The sequence below is a fragment of the Musca autumnalis genome, unplaced genomic scaffold (genome assembly GCF_047663935.1).
Source record: "Musca autumnalis isolate F117 unplaced genomic scaffold, ASM4766393v1 scaffold_4, whole genome shotgun sequence".
Lineage (NCBI taxonomy): Eukaryota > Metazoa > Arthropoda > Insecta > Diptera > Muscidae > Musca > Musca autumnalis.
In genome coordinates this window covers 129261401-129288900 of record NW_027411977.1, presented here as the reverse complement: position 1 = coordinate 129288900, position 27500 = coordinate 129261401, and the positions used below count along the sequence as shown (strand labels likewise).

The window sequence follows — 27500 nt, the reverse complement described above, 5'->3', positions numbered from 1 at the left end:
TATAGCTCCCATATATATTTTCGTCTGATTTCACGTATTTGGAGCTCCAAACACGCTGTATATGCCCGATTTCAATTAAATTTTGAATCTGCGACGGAAGTTGGCCTTCTAATAAATGTGCCAAAATATATCGGAATCGGTTCATATTTGAATATAGCCCCCTATATATATTTTTGACCGGTTCAGATCAGATACCTCAGATGCGCCAAACACCCTATGTCTGTCCAACTTTGGTGAAGCATTAAATGTGTGACGGAATGTGATCTAGAAATAAATTTGCCAAATTACATTGAAATCGGTTCAATGAAATTTTATTTGGTCTAGAATAAGTTTAAATCGGTCGCAATTTGTAAAATGAGCGCAGATTTTGGGCCAAGAAACTGTTCGACAAAGCATTTTTAAAACTTTTCAGATTTCAGGTTATCCTTTTATTTCAAAATAGACATAAGGGATAATAATATCGGTCCAACTTTGGTGAAGCATGAAACGTGTGACGGAATGTGATCTAGAAATAAGTTTGCCAAATTACATTGAAATCGGTTCAATGAAATTTTATTTGTTCTGGATATAAGCATTTTTTAAACGGTTCAAATTTCAGGTTAGAATTAGACTATGCTGAATTTAGCAAATCCAGGCGATTTAAGATGCCATTTTCATACAATAAATGTCAAATAAATCGAGATAATGCACTTAAACATGTTATAAGTGTATAGTCTAACAGACGTTTTATCATTTCATTACAAAATAGACATAAGGGATAATAAGAAAATATTGAATTCCTGATTCGTTAGCGATTCGAAAGCAACTTTGAAGTCAGTACAAGTCATCATTATAGTACCCGGAGAGGAATTAACCAAGGCTAAAATTATTAAATATCATATATCTGAGAGAATTCTTAACTGGGATAGGCGAAGGGGAAACAGTTACCTACATTAATTTATGACATATTCTTTTCATTATTGAAGTAGAAATTGTCAATGCGGAGTTACCTTAAGACTAATTGAGGGTGTCACAATAGGTTGATATATGCACTTGGAAAAATTACTCCTATGAATAATATAAATTATAACTATCCTCAAACTTAAGTTACTCAATCGTAGTGTTATTTAATTCTTTTCATTAAAAGGGAGAATAGGCTCAGTGGTGGAATTCTGTAACTCATTTTGTGAGTTACCGACAAAAATCTTTTATTTTGTTTGTTAACTTACCGAAAATTTTCATTAATTACCGAAAGTATAAATATTTTGATTTTATCGATATTTGTCGGTAACTCGAAAAATGTGTTAGAGAATTCCACTACAGGTAGGCTCAATTTTTCGAATTTAAGAGTGCACATTGGATCCAGCCATTGGCCAAAAATAAAAAAATGAATGTCAAAATTTTGGTACAATATCTGGCCACTCTGACAGCCATGACATGGACCTTTTTTAAAATATATTAATTTTTGTTTCATTCGAACGCGATCTTCTTAAGAATAGCTTCAAAAGTCGGAACATTTGACTAATATTTTTTGTTGTGAGTACAACCTATATTTTAAGTGCAAGTAAATATATTCAAAATATCGCGAAAATAATACGTACAGCAAAATATTATAGAGGAATTTGAAGGAGGAGGTAATAGCTTAATTTTCATTAAAAAATATTGTTTTAGCGTGTTGTGGAATTCTAGTTAGCTGCATATTTTCTTAGTGTATTTTGTAATGCCAATTCGAACATATACTTAAATTAGACCTAAGGTTTTAGTCATGATGCCCACCAGTGCCCACCTCGGGAGTAATTTTCCATAGTAGGTCATGGGTTTAAGATTATTCAGTATTAAAATCAGCTGCCATCTAGTGCCAGACTATAAATGGTGGGTCGCTGACTAAAGCTGCCCTAGAATAGGGTTTCTATGGGTTTATTAGCGTATAACTCTGTTATCTGACCACGTACATTAACATAATTGGCATCAGTGGCAAGATGCAGAAATCGTTTTCCAAATTAGTCTAACGTTGGCGGTACGTACCTTCCAGGAAGAACGCTATAAGATCTATATTAAAAATTTTACCAATTTTCAGACAAAAATTTTGATTTTTTTATCCGCTAATTTGGTTGGATTTTATGTTGTTTTGGGGATTGTTTTGTTTCCCCATGCCTATTTTTGCATCATAAGATAATCGGGACCTTTGCACATGTCATTATACCCTCCACCATATGGAGGGTATAATTAAATTTGTCATTCCGTTTGTAACACATCTAAATATTCGTCGGATACCCTATAAAGTATATATATTATTGATCAGCATAAAATTCTATGTAGATTTGACCATGTCTGTCTGTCCGTCAGTCCGTCCGGCTGTGTGTCTGTTGAAATCAAGATACAGCTCGCAATTTTAAAGATAGAGAGTCAAAATTTGGTACAGAAGTTTTTATTACTTGCAGGATGGTTGGTATTGAACTTAGAACTTTGTCGGTATCGGTCTATGCCTTCATATAGCCCGCATAGAACGGTACCTCCCGATTTTCGTTATTTTGAACGTTGTGGCCTCAATATTCCACCGAAATGGCTGGAATTTGGTATTTAGACTTCGTTGGGGGTACTCAAACTTCCCCTTTAAATTTGTCGGTATAGGTTCACGCCTTCATATATCCCCATGGAAAGGTACCTCCCGATTTTTCGTATTTTGAAGGTTGTGTCTTCAATATTCCACCAAAATGGCTGAAATTTGGTATTTAGTCTTTAATGTGATATACAACTGTTCGCCAGAAATATGTCTGTACTTTCAGATTGCCCCATTTCTGAGTAAAATTCGTCGGTATAGGTCCACGTTTCGATATAGCCCCCATAGAACGGTACCTCCCGATTTTCGTAATACTGAAGATTGCGACGTCAATATCCAACCGAAATGGCTGAAATTCGTTATTTCGTCTTCCAAGAGTTATAAAATATTCCAGAAGAGTATTATCAGTATAGGTCCACGTCTTCCTATATCCCCATAGAAGCGTACTTCTTGATTTTTGGTATTTTTTAAGTTTTAGCCACATTCTCTTACCGAAATATAGGAAATTTGGTATTTAGTCTTCTTTGAGCCTAAAAACTTTCTGTAAGAAATTTGTCGGTATAGATCGACGTTTTGAAATAGCCCCCATAGAATGGTGCCTCACATTGTTTTACCGAAATTGCTGAAGTTTAGTATTAAGTCTTCTTCATACACGAAAGGAAACTAATTATTCCATTTTACTTCAATACAACTTGTGATGGAGGGTATAACAAGTTCGGCCCGGCCGAACTTAACGCCGTTCTTACTTGTTTTGTATTAACAGCATAAAACAATTCTTACCGTATACCCCCTCCAGAGGGGAAAGGGGGAAGAAATAAATAAATATTTTTGGCCACTTTCGCCATACAAGTGGATCCACTGTGGAGTGTAAGAGTACATTAAATTTGTATATGTCACCCACGTAGGCGTACTTATAGTTAGGTAGGATTTAGAAAGAGTGCTGCTTCCTGCAACATACAAAAATACCATAACATAAACGCAAAAGCTCCATACATAGCCTTGAATGGATAGAGAACGCCTTCATACATCCCATATGTATGCATTAAAATATTTTTAAGAATAAAGCTAATATAATTATAGCATTGCTTCATATTTTACCATAGTCGGGGTAGCGAAGCGCACCGGGTTTAGCTAGTATTATATATAACTTTGTTTCATATATCATAAAAATTAAAAGTGGTTTGTGTGCGACCTTTTTAAAATTTCAGTTGAATCAAAGTTATTTTAGGTATTTAGTTAATAATTTGTTAAGAAAAAATTTTTTTCATTTCATGGAATTTTTTCAAAAAATTTATTTAGGCTAAAATAAACGCCTAATTATTGCGATTTGATCAAAATTTTGTATTAAACTTATGTGTAATGGTCCGATATTGAATATATTCAATTTCAAAACCAGTAAGGAAAGGATCAAAGTCGGGCGGGGCCGACTATATAATACCCTACACCACTGTGTATATGTAAAATATATATGGGAGCTAAATCCAAATCAGAACAGATTTTGATATAATTTTTCACATTTATTTGTAGACTAAATTCGTTCACCTAGTCCAAATTTCATCAAAATTGGACATATATAGCGTGTTTCGTGCATCAAATATCTCAAATCGGTCGAAAATGTATATGGGAGCTATATCAAAATCTGAACCGATTTCGATATGGTTTGCCACAGTTGTTTCTCGACTAACCACCGTCACACATTCCAAATTTCGTTGAAATCGGACATATATAGCATGTTTCGTGCACCAAATTCCTTAAATCGGGCGAAAATATATATTGGGGCTATATCCAAATCTGAACCGATTTCTATATTATTTGGCACACTTACATATTTCTAGACTAAATTCCGTCGCACATTCCAAATTTCATTGAAATCGGACATATATAGCGTGTTTCGTGCCCCAAATACCTTAAATCGGGCGAAGATATATATGGGGGCTATATCCAAATCTGAACCGATTTTTACCAAAATAAATAGCGTTCATCCTTTGGGCAAAAAAACTATCTTCCCCAATTTTCATGCGAATCGGACAATAAATGCGACCTGTACTTTGTTTACAAAAATACATGGACAGACGGACAGACAGACGGACATGCGTAAATCGACTCAGAAAGTGATTCTATGTATATCCCTAAAAGGAACTATGGGTCTATCTCGTTTCCTTTAGCATGTTACATACTAATGCACAAAGACATAATACCCTTTACTACAAGGTGGTGTAGGGTATAAAAATTATTTAATAACGATTTGCTATCAAAATGGTAGACCTAATAGAAATAACTGCAATGGAAACTTGAATGCAATCGGTGCGGCAACTTTTTTAACGGTAGGCAAAAATTGATAACGCATTTATTTATATATTATGTATTGGGGGTATAAAACTTTCCCCCCCTTAATTTGTCGTTATAGGTCCGCGCCTTCATATAGCCCCATAGAACGGTACCTCAAAATTTTCGCTATGATTGTGGCCTTAGTATTCCACCGTAATGGCTGAAATTTATTATTTACTCTTCATTGGGGATATAAAACTTTCCACCTGAAATTTGTAGGTATAGGTCCACGCCTTCATATAGCCCCCATAGAACGGTATCTCCAGATTTTCGGTATTTTGAAAGTTGTGGCTTCGTGATCAGGGTACAATTCGGTATCTCCATAGATCGGTATCTCCGGATTTTCGGTATTTTTAAAAACTTTACCGATTGAAATTCGTCGGTATATGTAAGTCCACTTTTCGATATTGCCTCCATAGAGCGGTACCTTCCGATTTTTGTAACCCTGAAAGTTGTGACGTCAGTATTCCACCGAAATGACTTAAATTTGTTATTTAGTCTTCCATGGTGTTAAAAAATATTCCAGAAGAGAAATATCAGTATAGATAAACGTCTTCCTATATCCCCCTCAGAAGCGTATCTCTCGATTTTCGGTGTTTTGAAGGTTTTAGCCACTTTATCTTAGAAGGTTTTAGCCACTTTATCTTAGGTTAGCCACATTTTTTAACGAATTGCTGAAATTTGGTATTTAGTCTTCTTCATGAACGAAAGGAAACAAATTGTTCCTTTTTTCTTCAATACAACTCGTGGTAGAGGGTATAAAAAGTTCGGCCCGACTGAACTTAACACCGTTCTTACTTGTATTCTTTGTTTTTTTTTATATATTGACCAATGGCCAAACCTAAGTTTTATCGTGTTAATGGGTGAGTGCGCAAAAGAGTGTGAGTGTGATGAAAGATCAACCTAGTCAAATCTTTTGCTACGTAAAAGTCTGTTAGAGTCACATTCCACCTCCTACGATAAAAAGACAGCGTTACAAGAAGTTTCAATTTTGACCCAAATGACGCGAACTAAGTGTTTCAAATTTAAGTTGAAGACCCTTTGAGCCCTTACTGTGGTTATATATCAAAAATCCATAAAGGCTTCTCAAAGTTAAAGCCATATTATTGAAGGAATTCAAATGAGAGCTATGTCAGCCGTTGTTTAACAAAGGGACATTACACTCTCATCAATTCTATCTAATATATTTTGGACACCAATGATATTCACAGAAGGTTTTAAGTATTTAATCTCTTAGAATTTATACTCATGTTGGAGTGGCATTACAATGTTGTATTTCATATATTTACATAGTACTTACGTTTGATTTTTTTACTTACCTACATACATATGTATGTATGTATGTATGTATGTATGTACATAATTCTTGTAATGTGATATTTATCTACGAATCTATGCTGGAGTTTGAAATTAATTTAACGGCTGATTTATTGCTTGTGTTTCTTTGTATCTCTTGGCAGCGAACGAGTTATTCAAAAATAATTCATTGTCAAGGCAAGGGCTGCTGTTGAATAAAAGATAATGACTTGAAACTTGCAGCCACTTCAATTACTTGTTCAAGTGTTGCTTGGTTGCTGGGTCGGTCGGGCGTTTGCTACGTACAATGTCATTCATTAAATGGGTGTTTATTTTCGTTAACGTCATCATCGTCATCATCATAATCGAAACTTCGACAGTTTATCCGACCAATACAAACATAAAGGTCGAATGAGGTAGTGTGGGAGGGTGCTTACTTGAAGATTAATTACAATTCCCACCTTTGTGGTTATAGAAGTTTCCCCGGCAAATCTAATTAGAACATGTTTTGTGAGTGTGGCTGCCTGACTGCCTAAAAGGTATTCTGAAAAGTGTGAAAATTAAACTATAAAATATAAATGGCTTGGTAAACTTTACTGAAATGTTGAGTTGCCAGAAGGCTTTCAACGTGTAACAATGAGTGACCGCCACAACAATAAAACAGTCACCTTCAATTTGTTCTGTGCGGATAACAATCAAACGTTGTTTACTTGTCATGTTGTGTAATACCATAGGTTTATTGATAGTTTAATAACTATGGCACGAAAGAACACTTTGAATTCAATGACAATTCGGCTCAGGAAATACACTGAAACTGGGCACAGGTAACTTGAGGGTTGGTTACGGTCATTTATGTTTATTGCTAGTTTCCTAGGTGGCACACTGCAGAAAATCTGTTCTATAGGCCCGAACTAAGAATATATTTCCACTTTTTTCCATTTGTTGTATTACTCTCCCAATTATGATTATCATGAATTTTTGTCTTGCTTTCCACTTGTTTAAAGTCTCAAAATTGTGGATAACCACTTCCACAGTTGGTCCAAGTTCCCATTGTCCGTTAATAACATACACTTGTCCAACCACGCGTCAACAGTTTCACTTTCAGTTTTTTAAATTATCAGTTCGTCTTTTAATGATCGACCCATGGTGTTGTCGGCACAAGCATGTAACGTGTAGGTGTATATTTTCCAGTAGGATGTGGAAAATATCACACGAAAGTATGTTTCATTGTCTTAAACAACGTTTAGTACTCCATTGATCTTTCGCGTTTCCGTAAATCCGATCTTGCTTACTTACTTAGTCGGCTCCACGAACATCCCAGACGGGACAGGGGAGACTTCTCTCATATCAATGAGTGCACCCCGATTCATATTAGCTCAATGATATGGGACCTACTGTTTATCGCCGAGTCCGAACGGCGTGTCTTACGACACCACTTTATAGAGAAGTTTTACATGGCTGAAATACTCAGGAAATGTCGCCAACATTACTGAGGGGTATTTTGCCACCGTTGAAAATTTTGATGTTGCCTGGCCGCGGAATCGAACCCACGACCTTCTGCGTGCAAGGCGGGTGTGCATACCATTGCACCACGGTGGCACCCTGTCCTATAAGCCGAAATAAGAAAATATTTCCATTCCTCTCTATTTGTTGATTTTCTTTACCAATTTGGAATACCGCGTTTTTCGAAGAAGCACACCAAGCCCAGGCCTATCTGCTTGCGCAAGTAAACACGCTTCGGAACCAGACATTAGCAGGGGTAGTATCAGCATTTTATGTTACAGTCGAACTTCTCTATAACGAATTTTCTTATAACGAATTTTTCTCTATAACGAAGAAAAATTTAAAACACAGTTTTTTCCAGCCCTTTTTCACCTATTTTAACTTCTCTGTAACGAATACTTCCCCATAACGAAGTGTTTTTATTGCACAAGTGGGAATTCTTACACGAAATAACCTCTCTATAACGAATTTTTGTCAAACTTGTTCTTACTGATATCAACACAATAAATCAGAAACAATACGCATTCGTAACGCTCTTTCCATTGAAGTGCACATTAAAAGAGAGAAGCAGAACTCATTTATCAGCGCTTTCAGAACGGAAATTTTTTCAAAATATGTGTGTAATTGCTCGGAAATAAGACATCTAAAGGGAAACAACTGACGTGTTCGTGCCTTCTCGAAAATTGCCGTGTCGTGCCGGAATAAATTTTTAGCCGTGGGTGATCGTGCTTTTTTCAAGGTACGATTTTGCACGACACGACCAAATACGATCTGCACTATGTGCCACGATCGTGCTAAATTCTTGGGCTCCCTTTAGAAGTCGTGCAAGAGGCCAAATCGAACAAGAATATAAAACCGACCAAAAAATTCACCAACTGTAGTTTTCCTAAAATTCGTTTTTTAGTCTGATACTTTTTACCGTATTGTTATGGAGAGGCCAGAACAAAAAGATGATGTTTGTTTGCCATTTGTTTTGTTTATGTGAGAGAAGCAAATACAAAAACAACTCAGCGGGTTAACGCAATATACTGTCTTTGAAAATCAGTTGTTTATCTTGCTAAATTTGATATTTAAGACAAGTTGGGAAATTCTGTATCTGTAACCGACAATGGTGCGTTCCAACGTTGTTTCGTTGTTTTGAACTTAGTTATGGATGATGTTATTGAAAAACATCCTCTTCCCGAATTGGGAAAACTGACTGACTGCTCAAAAAAGCTTTTCAGATATTTTAAACACTCGGAGCTAAACAACAACTTGTCGAAAACGTTAAAACAAGATATAAGAACACGTTGGAATTCAACATATATTACGCTTTAGAGCATATACGAAGTCCAGAATGAGATTAAGAGTATTTTGTTAGTAAAGAATGAGTTGGATCGTATATCTGACTTAGGGCCATTATTATATCGACGCCTCCAAACAATAGTATGCTAAGTCGACTTAGCATGTTTTCAAGTTCTTTACATTTTTATATTTAAAATCCTTTAACTTAAATTCTGTCAAATTTTGGTAATAATCGGACAATTCGAACAGAAGTTATAAACAAATATTTACTTAGCATAGTACTGAAGGTCAAAGAAATTTCCAAACTTTTAGAGCTTGTCCTGCAAAACTCACTGTTCAGAACTAGCAAAGTATTATTTGGAGGTGTCGAACGTCCTTTAACTTAAATTCTTTCAAATTTTGGTAATGATCGGCCAGTCCGAACAGAAGTTATAAAGAAATATTTACTTAGCATAGTACTGAAGTTCAAAAAATGTCCACACTTTGAGAGCTTCTCCGGCAAAACTCACTTTTAGAGTTAGCATACTATTATTTGGAGGTGTCGATATGTGTTCTTTTACTATCTGATGGATCTGAAAATGCAAAATAAACCAATTTGGAGGCATTAAAAATATAATTTTTACATTCAAAGTTAATGCCAAGAAGCTTCTCTATGATCACCTTTAACTTTAAGTTCACCGGAACGCTATAAATCTGTTCGGTAAATCCAAAATATAACAAAAGAAAACGTATAATAATAGGAGTTAAAGCTAGAACCTCTACTGGGTTTCCTTAAAACATGCAAAGATTGTTCCGAAAAATTAAGCTCGGAAAAATATCCTACTATGCACATTTTTGCCGTTTGGTCTGAAAAACTTTTGAAAGTTTGCTCAATTGATACCATTGACTCTCAGTTCATGAAAGATTTGAAAGCTAAAATGAAAGATTTGAAAGCAATGATTGTATACATTGCTTAAACGCTTTGTACCAGCAATGGCACATCTTATTGGGATGTTTTTATTTCCGCCATTTAAGGAGATAATTTTTTTATTGGAAGAAAAAAGAAATGACGTAATAGCTAATGTAAGAGCAATGTTATTTGGTATACAAAGTGAAAATATAGAGTGTTCTAAGTATGAGCAGGAAATTACAATGCCACATATACACGAATTTTCAGAGTTTTTGTATCCAAAATTGACAAAAAGACGAAAAATGGACAAGTCTCTAATTGATAAAGAAAATGATACATATTTAGCGAATCCCGTAGCTAGCCGGACTAATGTTTTAAACTTTTGGAAAGAGTCTAATCTAAATTTTTTAAAACAATTAGCCAGAAAAATGTTTGCTATACCCGTCAGCTCAGCAACGAGAGAGAGAGAGAGATTTTTTCCACATCTGGAAATAATGTTTTTAAATAAGAATATGTAAATATTGGTTTATAAGTAATTTTGCAAAATGTATATTTTAGAAGTATATATGAATATTTTTTGAACAAATAATTGTACAACTATATTAATACCTCTTTTTTGTAATTTCGTGTATGAGTGTGCGTGTTCGCGCCTTCTTGAAAAACGCCGTGTTTGTGCGTGAATGTACATACAAATTTTGTTTCGTGCTCGTGCATGTTCGTGCCTAATTTTTTAGGCACGCGCCCATCTCTACAACAGACCATTCTTTTAAAATGGCTGGTTTTCTTGGTATACGAGTAGCTATAGAAGATGCTGAGATTGAAATACAAAAATAGGGTATCAATACGTATTGAAGATGTTATGATTGAAAACCATGTTAATCTCGATTGCGATTCTTTAACTAAGAATTATCTCTCTTGCCATATATTTTTTCTTCCATTGCAAATTGTGAAGACTTTGTTAAATCAAAGTGGCAAAATCAAAAACAAGTGGAAATCACTTCTTATTCCAATCCTAAATAAAAATTCAGTTTATGTTTATTCAAATACACACGTTTGTTTCTGTATTACTCATGTAGGTATAGAGATGGGAAATGGGTAAATACACATTCAAATGGTAAATTGGATAAAAATTTGTAAATACTCAGAAATTTACCCAAAATGTAGGTAGAAACTATAGAACCAACAATGCTCAAATTATCCACGATTTCTGTTGATTATCTTGACATTTGGTCCTCTCCAACAAAATTATACTTTTTGTAGCATGTAACGTTAACAGCCGATACGAAGTTTTGGGTAAATATCGTGTAGAATCCCATCTATACTCATGTATGTAGGTCAAGTTAAGCAAAATTGTTTATCTATAACGTAGCAATTCTTCGGTCCCCAAGTACTACGTCATAAAGAAGTTCGACTGTATTTTTTGTTTAACGAAAATTCGTTTTTTTAAACTGCTTACTTAAGCCAAAATATGATATGTTGGCCAATGCAATTCTTCTTCTTATCACAACTGATGTTGTTTGTTGTGTTTATGGGGTGCCGAGTAGACGAAGTCTTTAAATACCCTAAAATTATAGAAACCGTCTTCCAGAGGTGGTTCTTCTTTGACCTTCTTAAAGGTATCAATTACTGTAGCTATTGGTGTAAATTGTGCAATTGTGTTTGCATCGCGTAAAACCTTTTCTCGCAAGATGTTTAAATAGCCCCGTCAACATTGCAATACCAAAAATTCCCACACAGCTGAATTTTGGTGGAGAGCTAGGATTTGCCTTTAGAAACAAAGTCATAAAGGTCCCCATCGATCCCATGTGTGCAAAAAAGTTATTCGGGGTCCAAGGTCAAATTTTACGTGTTTTTTAGGTTTTCTAATTTTTTGTACCCGAAAAGAACGCAATCATACCTACATTTTAAAAAAATCCAACAAAATCGGAGAGTGCATGCCAGAGTTATTCCATGAAAAAGTAATTTTATGCCAAATTAGTGGATTTAAGCCACGTGTATAAACGTAAGCTGTGCCACCGTGTTGCAATGGTATGCACAACCGCCTTGCACGCTGAAGGTAGTGGGTTCAGTTCCTCGGCCAGGCAATATAAACAACTTTTCAACGATGGCAAAATACCCCTCAGTAAAGTTGGCGACATTTCCTGAGTATTTCAGCCATGTAATACTTCTCTACAAGTGGTGTCTTTAGACACGTCGTTTGGACTCGGCGATAAACAGTAGGTCCCATATCATTAAGCTAATATGAATCGGTGTGCACTCATTGATATGAGAGAAGTCTCCCTTGTCCATTCTGGGATGTTTGTGGAACAATTATATATAATTATTATATAAACGTAAGCCCAACTGAAACGTCTCAAAGGAAAACTCTCCAATTTTTTTGAGTTTTATGCGACTTTGATATCTCGTGATATCTAAAAAATTGTAAGTCTTTTTTATTTAATTTCTCGTTGGAAATCGAGCTCAATGATCAATAATGCATCTGAAAAAGTAAAGCCGACGACTCGAACCCATACACCCACCACTATGTGATATGACATGTTTCGCCTTTAGTAAAGGCTCCTCATACATATCAGATGCGGGACGGCTTCTCTATCATCCAACTTTTACTCTTTCAAATGCTTTTTTTTTGTACAAAGCTGAATAATTAAGCTTAATGATTTTATTTATTTGAAAATTTTGCTTTTTGGGCGAAGATCATTTTTAGTATTAATTTTTTAATTAATTTCTCGTTGGAAATACAGATTAATGATCATTACTGATCATTAAGTTTAATGATATTGACCTTAGTTCACAATTTGTTTGATTTGTCATAGTCTAAGAACAACGCACAACCATAGAGAATGGCCACAGATCTCATCATTTTTTGATTTTCCTCCAGATTATAACCCAGATTGCTACTGTTCATATCATTTTGGAAGGACCAAACTAGTGCCAACTGATCTTCTAAATGAAATCTATATATCTATATATATATAAAATTCTTCGAGTCTGCCATGATGTTCGAAATTAAACTCCTCCGAAACGGCTGGACCAAATTCGATGAAATTTTGTATGTGGAGTTTTTAGGTCTGAGAATAGGTTTTTAGCTATTTTTCATACTGGTCAGTGGAGTGACCAGGGTACCTCCCCCACAAAATTTTTTAAGAAAACGTGAAAATAAGGATATTTTTGAACGTATTGTTTAAAAATTACTTGCAATACTATGGTAAATACTGCCTCGATCCTGAATGGTCATCTCGGAAGTGGAATATCGCGGTCAGCCCAATTTTTCAAAAATGTATAGATAATATCCTTAATTTTAGTAAGTGTGATTACACAAACGCTATAAACACTGGCTTCAATAAGTGGGAAAGCGCGATCAACCCACATTTTGGAATACGGTACAACCTCGATAATGTGAAATGCTGCGTGATCGAAATTCCAAAAAATTGATTGAGAAATCAGGCAAAACGTAATTTCAAAGATGGTTAAATAACTGGAACGTCTAAAAATGTGAAACGGTCACTAAAACGACGGGTAAACTATGCTTTGATCTATCTGAATGTATATAAATTCTTTAAGACTGACATGATGTTCTAAATTAGACTTCCGTGTGTGCAGGTTCATAAGGTGGTAGAATACAGAAAATGGAGGGGATGGGGGACCTCTCCCATAACAGGTTTTAACAAATCGCGAAACTCAGAGATTATTAGACGTATTAGTAAAAACAATAGTAATTGTGGCCTCTGTCAATAATGGGTTTTTTTAATCAGAATATCGCGATTGCGTCCAATTTTTGAAAACTTTATTCTTTCTGATCATTCACTAATTTAATAAGGGGGCAGCAAACACGACGTGAACATTAACTTTAGGGCTTGAAATACAGCAGAGTCTAGATAAATTCAACTAGCATTTTGAAGTCATTTTTTATGAATCACCGATGTTTCATGTTTAAAAGTGTAAAATAATAACGTGCTCAATGAAACAGCATTTTGCTAACAACAAGCAAAAACGACGTTACCCACCAGCATAAATTATATTGAACTCAGGTTTCAGACATTTCGGTTGAAAAAAAATCCCCAAAAATCGGTAGGTATCGTTTTATGGGGCTATATGGAAACGTGAATTTTACCGACAATTCTCCGCTAAAATATTTGATACCTCTAAAGGAGACTACATACCAAATAATGTTGAATAATGCCGCTAAAACCTTGGAAATACCGAGAACCGGAAGGTGTCGTTCAATGAAGGCCACATAACAACTTCTACCGGTAATGTTTTTTTAATGGAGACTAAACACCAAATTGTAGCCTTTTCGGTGGAATAATGACTCTAAAAGCTCCAAAATATTGAAACTCGGGAGGTACAGTCCTATGGTAGATGTATTAGAACGTGGACCTATGTCAATAATTCTCTGCAGAAATGTTTTATACCCCCAAGGGAGACTAAGTACCAATTATAGCCATTTCGTATGAATAATGTGGCTATACACATACAAATACCGAAATTAGAAATCTAGCAATCTATTAGAAATCTATTTACATCAGAAATCTATTTACAAAACCTGGACCTGTACCGAATATTCTATATTTTATAACCACACTGAACACTTAATAGCCATTTCTGTGGAATTACGACACTAAAACCTTCAAAATATCGAGACTCGGGAGGTACCGTTTTAGAGTAGCTCTATCAAAACGTGGACCTATGTCGATAATTTATTACTGAAATATTTTATGCCTCCAAGGGAGACTAAATACCAAATTATTGTCATTTCGGTAAGATAATGCTGTTAAAACCTTGAAAATACTGCAAATCGGGCGGTCAGTGGTATGGCGGCTATATCAAAATGTGGACTGATATAATAACTTTTCAATACCAAACATGCTACGAGTAATAAATAGCAACTTCTGTACCAATTTGAAGAGTTCTATGTTAAATATCGCGAGCTATATCTTGATTTCAACAGATAGACAGACGGATATCGTTATATCGACTTATTTTTTATGTTGATCACAAATTTATACATACTTTATAGGTTCTCCGTCGAATATTCCGATGTGTTGCAAACAGAATCACAAAGTTAATTATACCCTTAAACATCGTATGGTGGAAGCTATAATTTAAGTAACTTTCTACTCTACATCTGGAGATACCATTGTATGAGGGTTATACCAAAACATCGACATATCGTCAATTCGGTTCGAAAATCTAGAGGTATCAATATTAGATAGATAAATTGTTGATAGATTACTAACGCTTACATGGAAATCCAAAACGACGGGCCAGCAACGCGGAACCGGGTCAGCTAGGTCCCTAGGTGAGCAGGTCTTCTTTACGAACAATTATGACGGAGAAAACCAAATATTGCCAAGGACTACAGTCGAACCAAAATCACAATGTAATTTTTCCTTTTAAAAATTTTAAGAAGTAACCCATTATTATTCAGCTTACTGGTAATGCAGAAAGTAGGGACTAAATACCAAATTGTAGCCATGACGGTGGGAAACCTCCAAACTGTTCTATGGTACCTATATCAGAACGTTGACTTATACCGACAAGTCTCTGCAGGTATGTTTACGACCCCCGACGGAGACCAACAACAACCATTTCGGTGGGAAAATTAGGCAAAACCTCTTTACTATAGAAATTCATGAGGTGTCGTTCTATGGGAGCTTTATCAAAAAGTGGACCTGTAGCGACAATACTCTGCAGAAGTATTTACGACCCCCAACAAACCAAATTATAGCCATTTCAGTTTAATAATTTGGCTAAAATCTTGCAAATACCCAACATCGGGTGCTTTATCAAAAACTGGACACAGAATGGGAATGCTTATACCCCAAGGAAGACTAAATCCCATTTAATGCCGAATACCGAAAATCGGGTGGTACAGTTCCATGGGGTTTATATCAAAACGTGGACCGGTATAACCCATTTCCAATACCAAACATCCTAGGAGAAATGTATTACAAAGTTTAATGTTAAATATTGCGGGCTGTACCTTGATTTCAGCTGAAGAACATCGCTACATTAGCTCATTTTTATTCTGATCAAAAACAATTCGAAGTGTTAGAAAAGGAAACAAAATGTTAGTTATACCCTTCATCTTATGGTGGAGGGTATAATTAAAAGAATTTTCTATTTTAAATCTGGAGATACAATTACATGAGAGTTTTGCTAAAAATTGTATTTTATGAAGTTTCAAGAGAAATGCATAGTTACGTCAATTCGGTTCGAAAATCGCAACATTTCATTCGTAATTCGAATATTCTATTTGTAATTCAAATTGTTCCATTTGTAATTCGAATTATTCCATTTATAAAATTATTCCATTTATAAAAAGGAAAGGAACAAAAAGGAACAAATGGAATAATTCGGATTACAAATAAAATAGTTCGAATTACAAGTAAAATAAGTCGAATTACAAATGGAATAATTCGAATTACAAATATAATAATTCAAATAACAAATAGATAAATTCGAATTACAAATGGAATAATTCGAATTACAATTGAAATGTTTCGAATTACAATTGCAATTATCGAATTACAAATAAAATGTTACGAATTAAAAATCGATGATTCGAATTGAATCTGAAAAGGTGTAGATATATAAATATGTAGATGGGTTATAAATGTTTACACGGAAAACTAAAAACGGACCAGCAACGCGGACCGGGTCAGCTAGTATATATATAAAATTCTTCGAGACTGCCATGATGTTCGAAATTAAACTCCTCCGAAACGGCTGGACCGAATTCAATGAAATTTTGTATGTGGAACTTTTAGGTCTGAGAATAGGTTTTTAGCTATTTTTTATACTGGTCAGTGGAGTGACCAGGGTACCTCCCCCACAAATTTTTTAAGAAAACGTGAAATCAAAGATAATTTTGAACGTATTGTTTAAAAATTTATTGCAATAATATGGTAATAACTGTCTTGATCCTGAATGGTCATCTCGGAAGTGGAATATTGCGGTCAGCCCAATTTTTTAAAAATGTATAATTATAGGTAATATCCTTAATTTTAGTAAGCGTGACTACAAAAACGCTATAAACACTGGCTTCAATAATTGGGAAAGCGCGATCAACCCCACATTTTTGGAATACAGTACAACCCAAATAATGTTAAATGTCCCTTGACCGAAATTCCAAAAATCGATTGAGAAATCAGGCAAAACATAATTTCAAAGATGGTTAAATAACTAGAACGTCTAAAAAATGTGCATTGGTCACTAAAGCGATGGGCCAGCAATTCGGTGTATCTATAACCTATCTAAATGTATATAGGGGTTTTTAAGACTGGCATGATTTCCTAAATTAAACTTCCGAATATGCTGGTCCGAATTGGATGAAATTGTGTGTAGGTCGGAGAATACCGAAAATGGATGGTGTGAGGGACCTCCCCAACAACGGGTTTTAACAAATGGCTAAATATCAGAGATTATTAGACGTATTGGTACTCAATACAATTGCAATTATGGCCTCTGCCATTAATGGGTGTTTTGGAAGCAGAATACCGCGATTGCGTCCAATTTTTGAAAACTTTATTCTTATTGATTAGATTTACAAATTTAGTAAGTGGGCCAGCAAACATGGCATGAACATTGACTTCAGTGCTTAGAATAACTCGATCAAGACCACGTTTTTTTAATACAGCAAAGTCCAGATATACCCAATAGCATTTTGCAGTCATTTTTTATGAATCACAAATGTTTTCATGTTTAGGAGTGCAAAATAATAACGTGTTTAATGAAACATCTCTCTGTTAACAAGAAGTAAAAACGACGTTAAGTTCGACCGGCCCCATCTTTTATGCACACCACCATAATTTATATTGAAATCAGGTTTAAGCCATTCCGGTTGAATAGGTAGAATAAAACATTCAAAATCCCCAAAAAAGTCGGTAGGTATCGTTTTATGAATGAAAACATGGATTTATACCGACAATTCTCTGCTAAAATATTTGATACCTCCAAATATAGCCATTTCTGTTGAATAATACCGCTAAAACCTTGAAAATATTGAAAATCGGAAGGTATCGTTCAATGAAGGCTACATAAAAAACTTCTACCAAATATTCTATGCGGGAATGTTTTATACCCACAATGACGACAACACACCAAATTACCATAGCCATTTCGGTGGTATAATGAGACTAAAACCTCCAAATTATCGAAACTCGGGAGTTACCGTCCTATATGCCGACAATTCGCTGCAGAAATAGTTTATACTACCAAGGAAGACTTAGTACCAATTATAGCCCTTTCGTATGAATAAAGGTACCGTTCAATGAAGACTATTTAGAAACCTGGACCTTTACCGAATATTCTATGTTTTATACCCACACTGAATGCTAAATACCAAATTGCAGCCATTTCTGTGGGATAATGAGATTAAAACCTCCAAAATATCGACACTCGGGCGGTACCGTTCTAGGGTAGTTCTATCAAAACGTGGACCTATGCTGATAATCCTTTGCAAAAATGAGTTATGCCTCTAATGGAGACTAAATACTAAAGTATTGTCATTTCGGTAGGATAATGCGGCTAAAACCTCTAAAATTCCGAAAATCGGGCGGTCAGTCGGTGTTATATAAAAATGTGGACTGATATAACCAATTTCCAATACCAAACATGCTACGAAAAAAAATAGAAACTTCTGTACCAAATTGAAAAGCCCTATGTAAAATATCGCGAGCTGTATCTTGATTTCAACAGATAGGCGACATCGTTATATTCACTTATCTTTTATGCCGATCACGAATATTTACAAACAGAATCATAAAGTTAATTATACCCTTGATATTATGGTGGAGGCTATAATTAAAGTAATTTTCTATTTTAAATCTGGAGATACCATTGCATGAGGGTTTTACCAAAACGTCGATTTATCGTCAATTAGGTTCGAATCAATCAGGTATCAATATTAGAATCAGGTATCAATATTAGATAGACAAATTGTAGATAGATTACTAAGCCTTACACGGAAATCCAAAACGACGGGCCAGCAACGCGGAACCGGGTCAGCTAGTATTTCAATAAAATATGAAAATATTTCAACGAAAACAAGTTAATTCTTCAGAGTTTTGTTGCCATGTATGGCGTTTATTCCTTAATGACCAAGTCCGATCCATACTATTTGCCCATTTTGTTTGCGGTCATCTAACTGAGAAAATAAAATATTCTCCTCCAAACATAAATATTTAGCCCCACATCTACATAAAATATTGTTCCACAGTTGTGCATGGTGGTTCTATTATTGTTTCGCAACTGTATATTCCAGTGTATATTTACGATGAATATAAGGTAACCTGGTTGGATCGAGAACACAACATCTTCCTGACAGATTCATGTTAAAAGAATATATAAAAAAGTAGTTTGGTTACCAAGGTAACGACTATCTGGGTAAAAATCTTAATATAGAGTCATGAGATATATCTCAAGAACAAGAGCTGAAGGAGGAAAACTGCTTCCGAACTTGAAAATAACGCGCCAATTTGAGTAAGAAACACAAAGAAATCGGATGAAACAAAAGTCTTGTTGACCAGTGCAATATGTGCCTGCGCTTGGTCTGAGGACATAACTTAATAACAGACGCAGTTTTTTAAGGGGAAGTTGGGGTTAATTGAAGGACTATGTTGGCGTTAAGAATATATTTAGATCTCCTCATTTTAGTGTGGAGAGACAATTCCTTTGCTGGTTTTTCACAGTTCTGTCACAGTATAGGGAAGAAGTCGGTCCAACTTCAAGAAGGCATTTATTCGGCGGGATGAAGCCCATTTTAGATTAAAACGGGAACACAATGTGTTTACAAAATTGTTAAATTTTGCGTAGTCAATGTCCTTTCCAATCAGGTTTGTATTATAATTTAGCAGGGCGCATTTTCCGACACTATTTTTGTTTTCCAGCCAAACTTCAAAAATTGCACTTCTTGGAATCGCCATTATAATCTGTATGTAAAACCGAAAGGGGCAATTAGTTGTGGCAAAATAGCTCAGCTGTATATTTAATACATTGCTTATTGATTTTACTTACCCCTTGTTAGAGATTTTTTTCGAAAAAACTATTTTTTTATCAAATATATTTTTTGTGGTTGCGTGCAGCCTGGATTGGGTTGTGGTTCGTATACCGATTGTCTGTTGGAGTCACTTCAGAATTGTTCCTTTAATAAGGTAAGGCATTTAGTTTAATTCATTTGTTGGTCAAAGATAGTTTGAAATTGTTTCTGATTGACAAATGGATCAAACTGTTGCATACAATTTGCGTCCATGCGTGTAAACCAGGTACAATCCACAATTCACTTCGACATGATAGCACCGGGTGGCTCCAATTGTGAATTGTGTGGTTAAAATAGAAATATTGAGAGAGAGAGAGTGAGTGCCGGCTGATACCGAATTGTAAAAGATTAGAGCCAGCAACCATCAACTGAGAGCTTTTTGTTTTTCCCTCATTCGTTTTGACACTTCGACCGGCAAACAGCAAAAATAGATCCAGCTCACAAATTACATTTTCTTTTAAGTGAATTAAAGTCTTTTGAAGTAAAGTCATTGTAAATACATTCTTGTGAATATAAAGAGGCTGACGCCATAATAATAACGAACCCCTGTTGCGTCTTTAATTGTCCTGGTGATAAAGGGTGAAGACTTTTGTCAATTCCTGCGCTTGGGAAAAGCCGTAAACGCAGGAGAGTTGCAGTTGCTGCTTTTTGGGAAGAAGATTGCCCCGTCCATCAAGTTCTGCTAACAACAGCCTTCCCAACTGGAACCAGGAGATTTGGCAAGTAAACATTGGTCCTTCTACCATAAAGGAACTGAGCCCTTGGGAACATTAAAACGGAATTGTGAAGTGCCTTCAAAGATTTTGGTTAAGTAACAAAGCCAATAAGGTACGTACGTGATAGTATTGGTGCATGCAGTAGATCATAAATATATTTTTTGTGATACAAATATAAAACCATTTGTGTGTTCCAATAATAAAGTGGATTTGGTGGACGAGTAAATTGATTTGTGTCTCGGCCAGATATTGAGTTGGTCTCTTTGATAAAAAATTGGTGTGTGGTGTTACGTCACAAATCGTGGCTTGGTGTGATATTGTCGCCATTTTTTTTTTGCCAATTTTTCCCTCGCCTTTTGTGATCATTTAGTCTAACGGCTAATACAAAATTTGTTGGTATCCCATATAGTAAATAGAATCCGCTTTATATTTGTGTATACAAGATTATATACATATAAATTTGAGTGGAATTCAGCTAAGATACACTTTGGTGTTGCAGTGGCTCAAGGCATAATTTTCGTTTTAATAATTGTCGTGGCTCCTTTTTTTTTTATTGAGAAAATTGAAACGAGTTGTTAACTTGGAAATTGTTGTGGTGCTTCTTGAGTGTATCTTATACCATTTAGTAATTTATATAAATTTTGTGGCTTTCATTGGTGAGAGAAATAGTTATAATCATGGATTGTTTCGATAAATTTGTGGAAGCTGGTAACGAGCTTGTAAAAATAGAGGAGCGACTTAAAGAAGAAGACTTTACAGATTATTCTGGGGATGCTTTAGATTTTGAAAAATCTGAATTGTCCAAAGCTTGGACAAAATATAAAAAATTGTATGATGAGTGTAGCTCAGAGGAAGCAAAGGAAAAGAAGGAGGTTATGGTACAAACCAACCACAAAGAGTTCAGAAAGGTGTATATAAGGTGCATTAATATTATAGCAGCAGCAAGAAAGTCGATTGTGGGTGAAAAGATTGTGACTCAAAGCCAAGTACCTCAACAGGTTCAAGGGTTTTCTTGTTCAGTGCCTCCTTGCGATACGGGAGTTTTTCATGGTAGTTATGAAGCATGGCCCACATTTAGGGACATGTTTACTGCCATTTTCATAAAAAATACGCGACTTAGTCCAGTTGAAAAACTCTTTTACCTTTATCAAAAGACTGAGGGTGAGGCCCGCGAGGTAAATAGGAATGTGGCTCTCACAGGTGAGAACTTTGAAATCGCGTGGAACAATTTAAAAGTTCAGTATGAGAACAAAAGGGTTCTTATAAACAGTCAATTAAAATTGTTGTTCAATTTAACACCATGTAGGCACGAATCAGCTGAGGAAGTGAAAAGGCTTCAAAGAGAAGTTAATAATTGTATCTCAGTGCTAAAATTATACAACATTGATATTGAGTCGTGGGACCCAATATTTGTTTTCCAATGTTCCTCGAGATTGTCAGAGCAAACTCTTAACTTATGGGAACAATCAGTAAAAAATAAAACGGAGGTGCCAAAGTGGTCCGAATTAAATAGTTTTTTAACCGATAGATTCCATGCATTAGAAAGTGTTTCGGAAATTCTGAACAATAATCAAACATCAGAATCGCAATCGTTTTCCAGCAAGAATATGCAAGCATCCTCTAAACCCAAACAATTTAAAGCTCATCATACAAAAGCTGAAGTATCTCAATGTAAATTATGTAAAGGACTCCACTCAATACACTCGTGTCCAAAGTTTTTAAGTTTAAATTTTAAAGGACGAACATCAGTATTAAGAAAATACAGATATTGTTTCAATTGTCTGACAATAGGCCATATGTATAATGATTGCAGTCGTCCAAATGCGTGTCCCAAATGTAATAAGAAACATCACAGCTTGCTGCATAGGGATTTCACGAGGAAACCTGAACAAAACAAGAAAACTGATGTGTCTCAAAATGCGAATTCAGCCCTTTGTACTCAAATACAGTCTATCGAAGTTTCTAACCCATCAAACGTAGCTCAAGTGCATCATACCGTGGTTGCCAGGAACGTGATGCTGGCAACAGCGTGGATAAATATTATCAGTTATGGGGTTGCTCACAGAGTTCGAGCGCTTATTGACCCATGTTCAGATGAGAATTTCGTGTCGAAAAAAGTTTCCAAGTTGCTAAAGTTGCCCACAATGCCAGTTTCAGCTGAAGTAACTGGTCTAGGGGGAGAATTAGTGAGCCGATCGGAAAAGTTAGCAAGCTTTACGATTAAGCCAATTAAAAATGAAATGTTGTCATTGAAGGTGGATGCGTTGGTAGTTCCTGAGGTGACGGGAAAGGTACCGACGCACTCAATAAATGCAACTGACTCATTTAGTTTGCCTAAAATTGACCTGGCTGATCCAGAGTTTTACAAAAGTGGACCAGTTGATATTTTGCTTGGGGGAAATCTGTATCCAGAGATTTTGCGCAGTGGTGTTCAGCATGGGGTTTTTGAATCTTTAGTTGCTCAAGAAACCATATTTGGCTGGATAGTTACAGGTCCCTCAGTGTCAAGAACTCAAACGTGTTACACGAGGGTATGTCATGTAACAAGTGTCTCATTGGATGAACAGTTGTCCAAATTTTGGGAGTTGGAGGAAATTTATCGTACCCCAATAGGTTCTGAGGAAGACAGGAGGTGTGAAGACATTTTTCGCTCCACAACAAGTAGGAATTCTGAAGGGAGATATATTGTGGATCTGCCCTTTAAGGATAATTGCCCTTCACTTGGCCCAAATAGGTATGTTGCTCTGAGGCAGTGCGAGAGGAATGAGAAGACATTAATGCGTAGGCCCGAATTAAAATCCCAATATGATGAGGTAATGAGAGAGTACATAACATTAGGACATATGGAAAAGGTTGATGATTCAACGTATGTGCCTAGTTATTATCTGCCTCATCATGGTGTGTTTAAGTATGATAGTACCACTACACAATTGAGGGTGGTTTTCAATGGGTCAAGTCCGTCGTCCAATGGTCGAAGTTTAAATGATAATTTATATATTGGTCCGACGTTACAGCAGGACTTAGTGGCCCTATTGACAAGATGGAGATTTTATAGATTTGTTTTCAGTGCGGATATAACCAAAATGTACCGTCAAATCTTGGTTAACCCTAAGCACACTGATTTTCAAAGAATTTTATTTCGTTGCTCTGAGGATGAAGAGATTCAAGAATATCGGTTGAAAACTGTAACATTTGGTATTAATTGTGCTCCATATTTGGCGTTGAGGACGCTATTACAATTAGCCGATGATGAAGAAAAACGTTTTCCTATAGGGTCTAAAATATTGCGAGAAGCGATGTATGTTGATGACGCTCTAGTAGGATCGCACTCTATTGAAGAATGTCTAGTGGCTCGAGATCAGCTGATCGGCATCCTAAGTTCCGCAAAATTTGATTTGAGGAAGTGGACCTCGAACTCAAAGGATATTTTAAAAGATCTGCCTCTAGAAAGTTTATTGAATAGTTCATTTTTGTGTCTCGAAGATGATAGCAGAGCGAAGATGTTAGGGGTGCGGTGGAACGCTACGACCGATTGTTTTTATTTTGTCACGGAGGTTGTTCAAGTTAAGACATCGTATACGAAAAGGCAAGTTTTGTCCATGATAGCTCGGATATTTGATCCAGCTGGTTGGTTAGCCCCGATAATAATACGAGCAAAAATTCTGATGCAGCAAATGTGGCTCGATCAGATAGGGTGGGATGAACCGATAACACCGTTAGCTTTGCAAAGCTGGTTGAACTTTATTTCAAATTTCAACAAGATTGATCAAATTTCGGTCCCAAGATGGCTTAAATTTAGTTCAAATTGTGCGGTTCAGATTCACGGATTTTGTGACTCATCGGAGCTAGCATATGCGGCAAATGTCTACGTGAGGATTAATAATGGTGATGAGGTCTTTTCAAATTTGCTTATGGCAAAGACTAAGGTTGCTCCCATTAAAAAAGCAACGTTGCCAAGACTGGAGTTAAGCGGTGCCACTTTACTGGCGAACTTAATCGACAACGTGAAGAAGAATTTCGAGCACGGTCAGTATGAGTTGTTTCTGTGGTCCGATTCGACTATAGTGTTAGCGTGGCTCAGAAAACATCCGAGTTATTGGAAAACCTTTGTGGCTAACAGAGTTTCCCTCATTCTGGACAAAGTCGGAAATATAAAGTGGAGACATGTGGTCTCTGACTCTAATCCTGCCGATTTAGCAACCCGGGGGCTGACTGCTGCGGAGCTTCAAGATAACAGTTTATGGTGGCATGGGCCGGAGTGGCTTGGTTTGGACGAACGGCATTGGCCAAGTAGTATAACCGATTTCCAGACTGCTGCAGAAGAGAAGAGGGTTAAAGTTCTGTATGCTAAATCGTCAAAAGAAAAAGGTATCACATTAAAAGAAGACGGCAACTCGGCTGAGGAATCTGGTGACTCATCGGACGACAAAAATGAGAGCTCAGTCCGGAAAAAGAATTCGAAGAAGAAAGATTTCTTGGAGGATATATCCACCCTGCCAAGGGCAGTTCATGTGGTAGGCAGGATGTTTCGATTTGTTGCTCTAGCTCGGAAATCTCATAGGAACCCTGATATGTTGTCATCAGAAGAGTTGTCTCTGGCAAGGAGAGGGTTATTCATATGGTCTCAAACAATCTGTCATTGTTCTGTTCGGACGTGTTTGAAACTCGCTCTGAAAAGTTCCTAAATAATTCGCTTTTTATGCAATAATAAAATCAGTAATTGACTCTACAATAATCGCAGCAACCCGTGAAATCGAATAACCATTCGTTTTGTACACATATTGACGGCAAACGCAGTGAATTTGTGAAATTACCTACGACAATTGGCTGTAAATTTGCATTATATTTGTTTTTGTGAGTAAACAAAGCAAACAAAACAAAGTAAGCCAAACTACTCCTATACACATACACGAATAAACGTCACTCTGTCATCTGTTGTTGCTGTGTTATCATCACCGTCATTACTCGATCTGCTTCTTTCACCTGGTTGTTGAATTAGATAAACACTTCTCACCACAATAATTACCATCCATTTGTTCACCACAATTTACAGTGGGCAAAAAAAAAAAAAAAAAAATAATAATAATAAAATAAAACAAATATAAAAAAAATAAAAAAAAAAAATAATATAATACATTTTCAACAATTCGAATAATTTTTACCAAGACAAAAAATACAAATATGTCTTGTTCAATGCCTAACTGTAAAATTGATCCTGCCAATTTTAAAGAGCCGATGGTGACATGTTGGATCTGTTTTTCCTGCTATCATGCTAGTTGTGTTGAACTTGCTGCTCGAACAGTGGACAACCTAAGAGAAGATAAAGGGCTTCATTGGTGCTGTAGACAATGTAAAATATATGATGTGGAATTTTATTCATTCTTTAGGAAAACACGTACTGAATTTACTACATTACAAAATGATCTAATATCCATTACTGAAAAGTTTTCCAAGTATAAGGAGTTTTTTTGATAAATCATCATGTTTAGAACAATTTCTTCAATCTCCTTCGGATACTCGTAAGAGAAAAAAAACATCTGATGTTTCTATGATTGATCCTGTCTCAACCCCTCAAATTATTATTCAAACTCCTTCAAAAACGCAATTACCAAATGGCACTGAAACCGCAATATCTCAGTCTAGACAACTTGAAAATGTATCTCAAACTCCATCGAGACCAAGTGATGCTATACCTTCTGGGTCAAATCAAATACTTGAACCAACTGCAACAAAAACGCCATTGAAACAAAAGCAACACCTCCCGCCATCAACTACTCCATATTTTACTCCCTCAAAATCGTTGAATAACACATTAAAAGTCGTACCTAATATGAAAACTATTTTTGCCGCCCGTTTTGCTTCTGAAACTACTCCTGAGCAAGTAACTGAATATGTTAAGTCCAAATTTAATCATGATATCGACATCCAAGTTTTCAAATTCAATTATGCAACGAAGAGAAGAAAAGTATCATTTAGGGTAATTGTCCCTGAAGAAATATTTGAAACCGTTGTGAAGCCTGAATTCTGGCCATCGAAAGCAATAATTCTAGAGTATATCTACAAAGATCGCCCTACTACTAATGCCGCCGTTTTACCTCCGCTATCAAATCCCTCAAAAAACTAATTAACTTTCCATCTTTGAAACACTTAAATGTAATCTATCAAAATGTAAGAGGATTGAATACTAAATTAACTTCATTATATATAGATAGTTTTGATTTCAATTATAATATTCTTGTATTCACCGAAACATGGCTTAAGAAAAACATCTTTAATTCCGAAATATTGTGTAAAAAGTATAATATTTTCAGACGCGATCGATCCGATACCTCAAAGAAAACTGGAGGTGGGGTACTTATTGCAGTTTCTTCCGATTTTGCTGCAGAAGAAATAATTTTATCCTTAGTTTCTGACATTGAATTTGTTGCAGTAAAAATTCGAATTGGTAACTCTTCCATATTTCTAACATGTTCATACATCCCTCCCAATTCAAATATTGATGTTTATGTGAAACACGCAACTGCTATTAGATTAGCTTTTAGCTCGTCGAAAGCATGTGATACTCTGATTGCCCTCGGTGATTTTAATAGCCCTACAATTCATTGGGATATTGCTACAGATATGAATTGTTTAATTCCCCGTACATTAAATAGTTCTTCAAAAGATTTCGTTGATTCTATGTATGATCTTGGATTGTCACAAGTAAATAACATTTTCAATATTTCTGGTAAGCTTTTGGATTTAGTTTTTGTCAACAATCCCTTAGATGTGTCAATTAACTCATGCGACCCTCTAACGCAACCCGAAGACCGCTTTCATCCCACAATTGAATTGAGAATCATAAAGTCAATTATGTCGCGTAGAATTATTTCAATGCCAAATCGTCAGTATTGCTTTGCGAAGACC

At 35.8% G+C, this 27500-nt stretch overlaps 1 protein-coding gene across 1 annotated transcript; it reads left to right on the top strand.

Annotated features, from left to right (window-relative positions):
• The first annotated feature begins 21271 nt into the window (after positions 1–21271).
• On the top strand, positions 21272–25452 carry LOC141403066 (uncharacterized). Its single transcript, XM_073985231.1, has 5 exons — positions 21272–21794; positions 22137–22265; positions 22386–23226; positions 23329–25108; positions 25336–25452. Exons 1-5 carry the CDS (start codon positions 21272–21274, stop codon positions 25450–25452), a joined length of 3390 nt encoding a protein of 1129 aa, XP_073841332.1.
• Positions 25453–27500: the final 2048 nt, after the last annotated feature.

Bases quoted from the DNA above. Each gene is read 5' to 3' on its own strand.
- LOC141403066 (XM_073985231.1), top strand. From the start codon at position 21,272: ATGGATTGTTTCGATAAATTTGTGGAAGCTGGTAACGAGCTTGTAAAA. The intron at 21,795-22,136 runs GTGAGAACTTTG...TCCATGCATTAG, and splicing joins TAGGAATGTGGCTCTCACAG to AAAGTGTTTCGGAAATTCTG. The intron at 25,109-25,335 runs GTAGGCAGGATG...CAATAATCGCAG, and splicing joins TGCCAAGGGCAGTTCATGTG to CAACCCGTGAAATCGAATAA.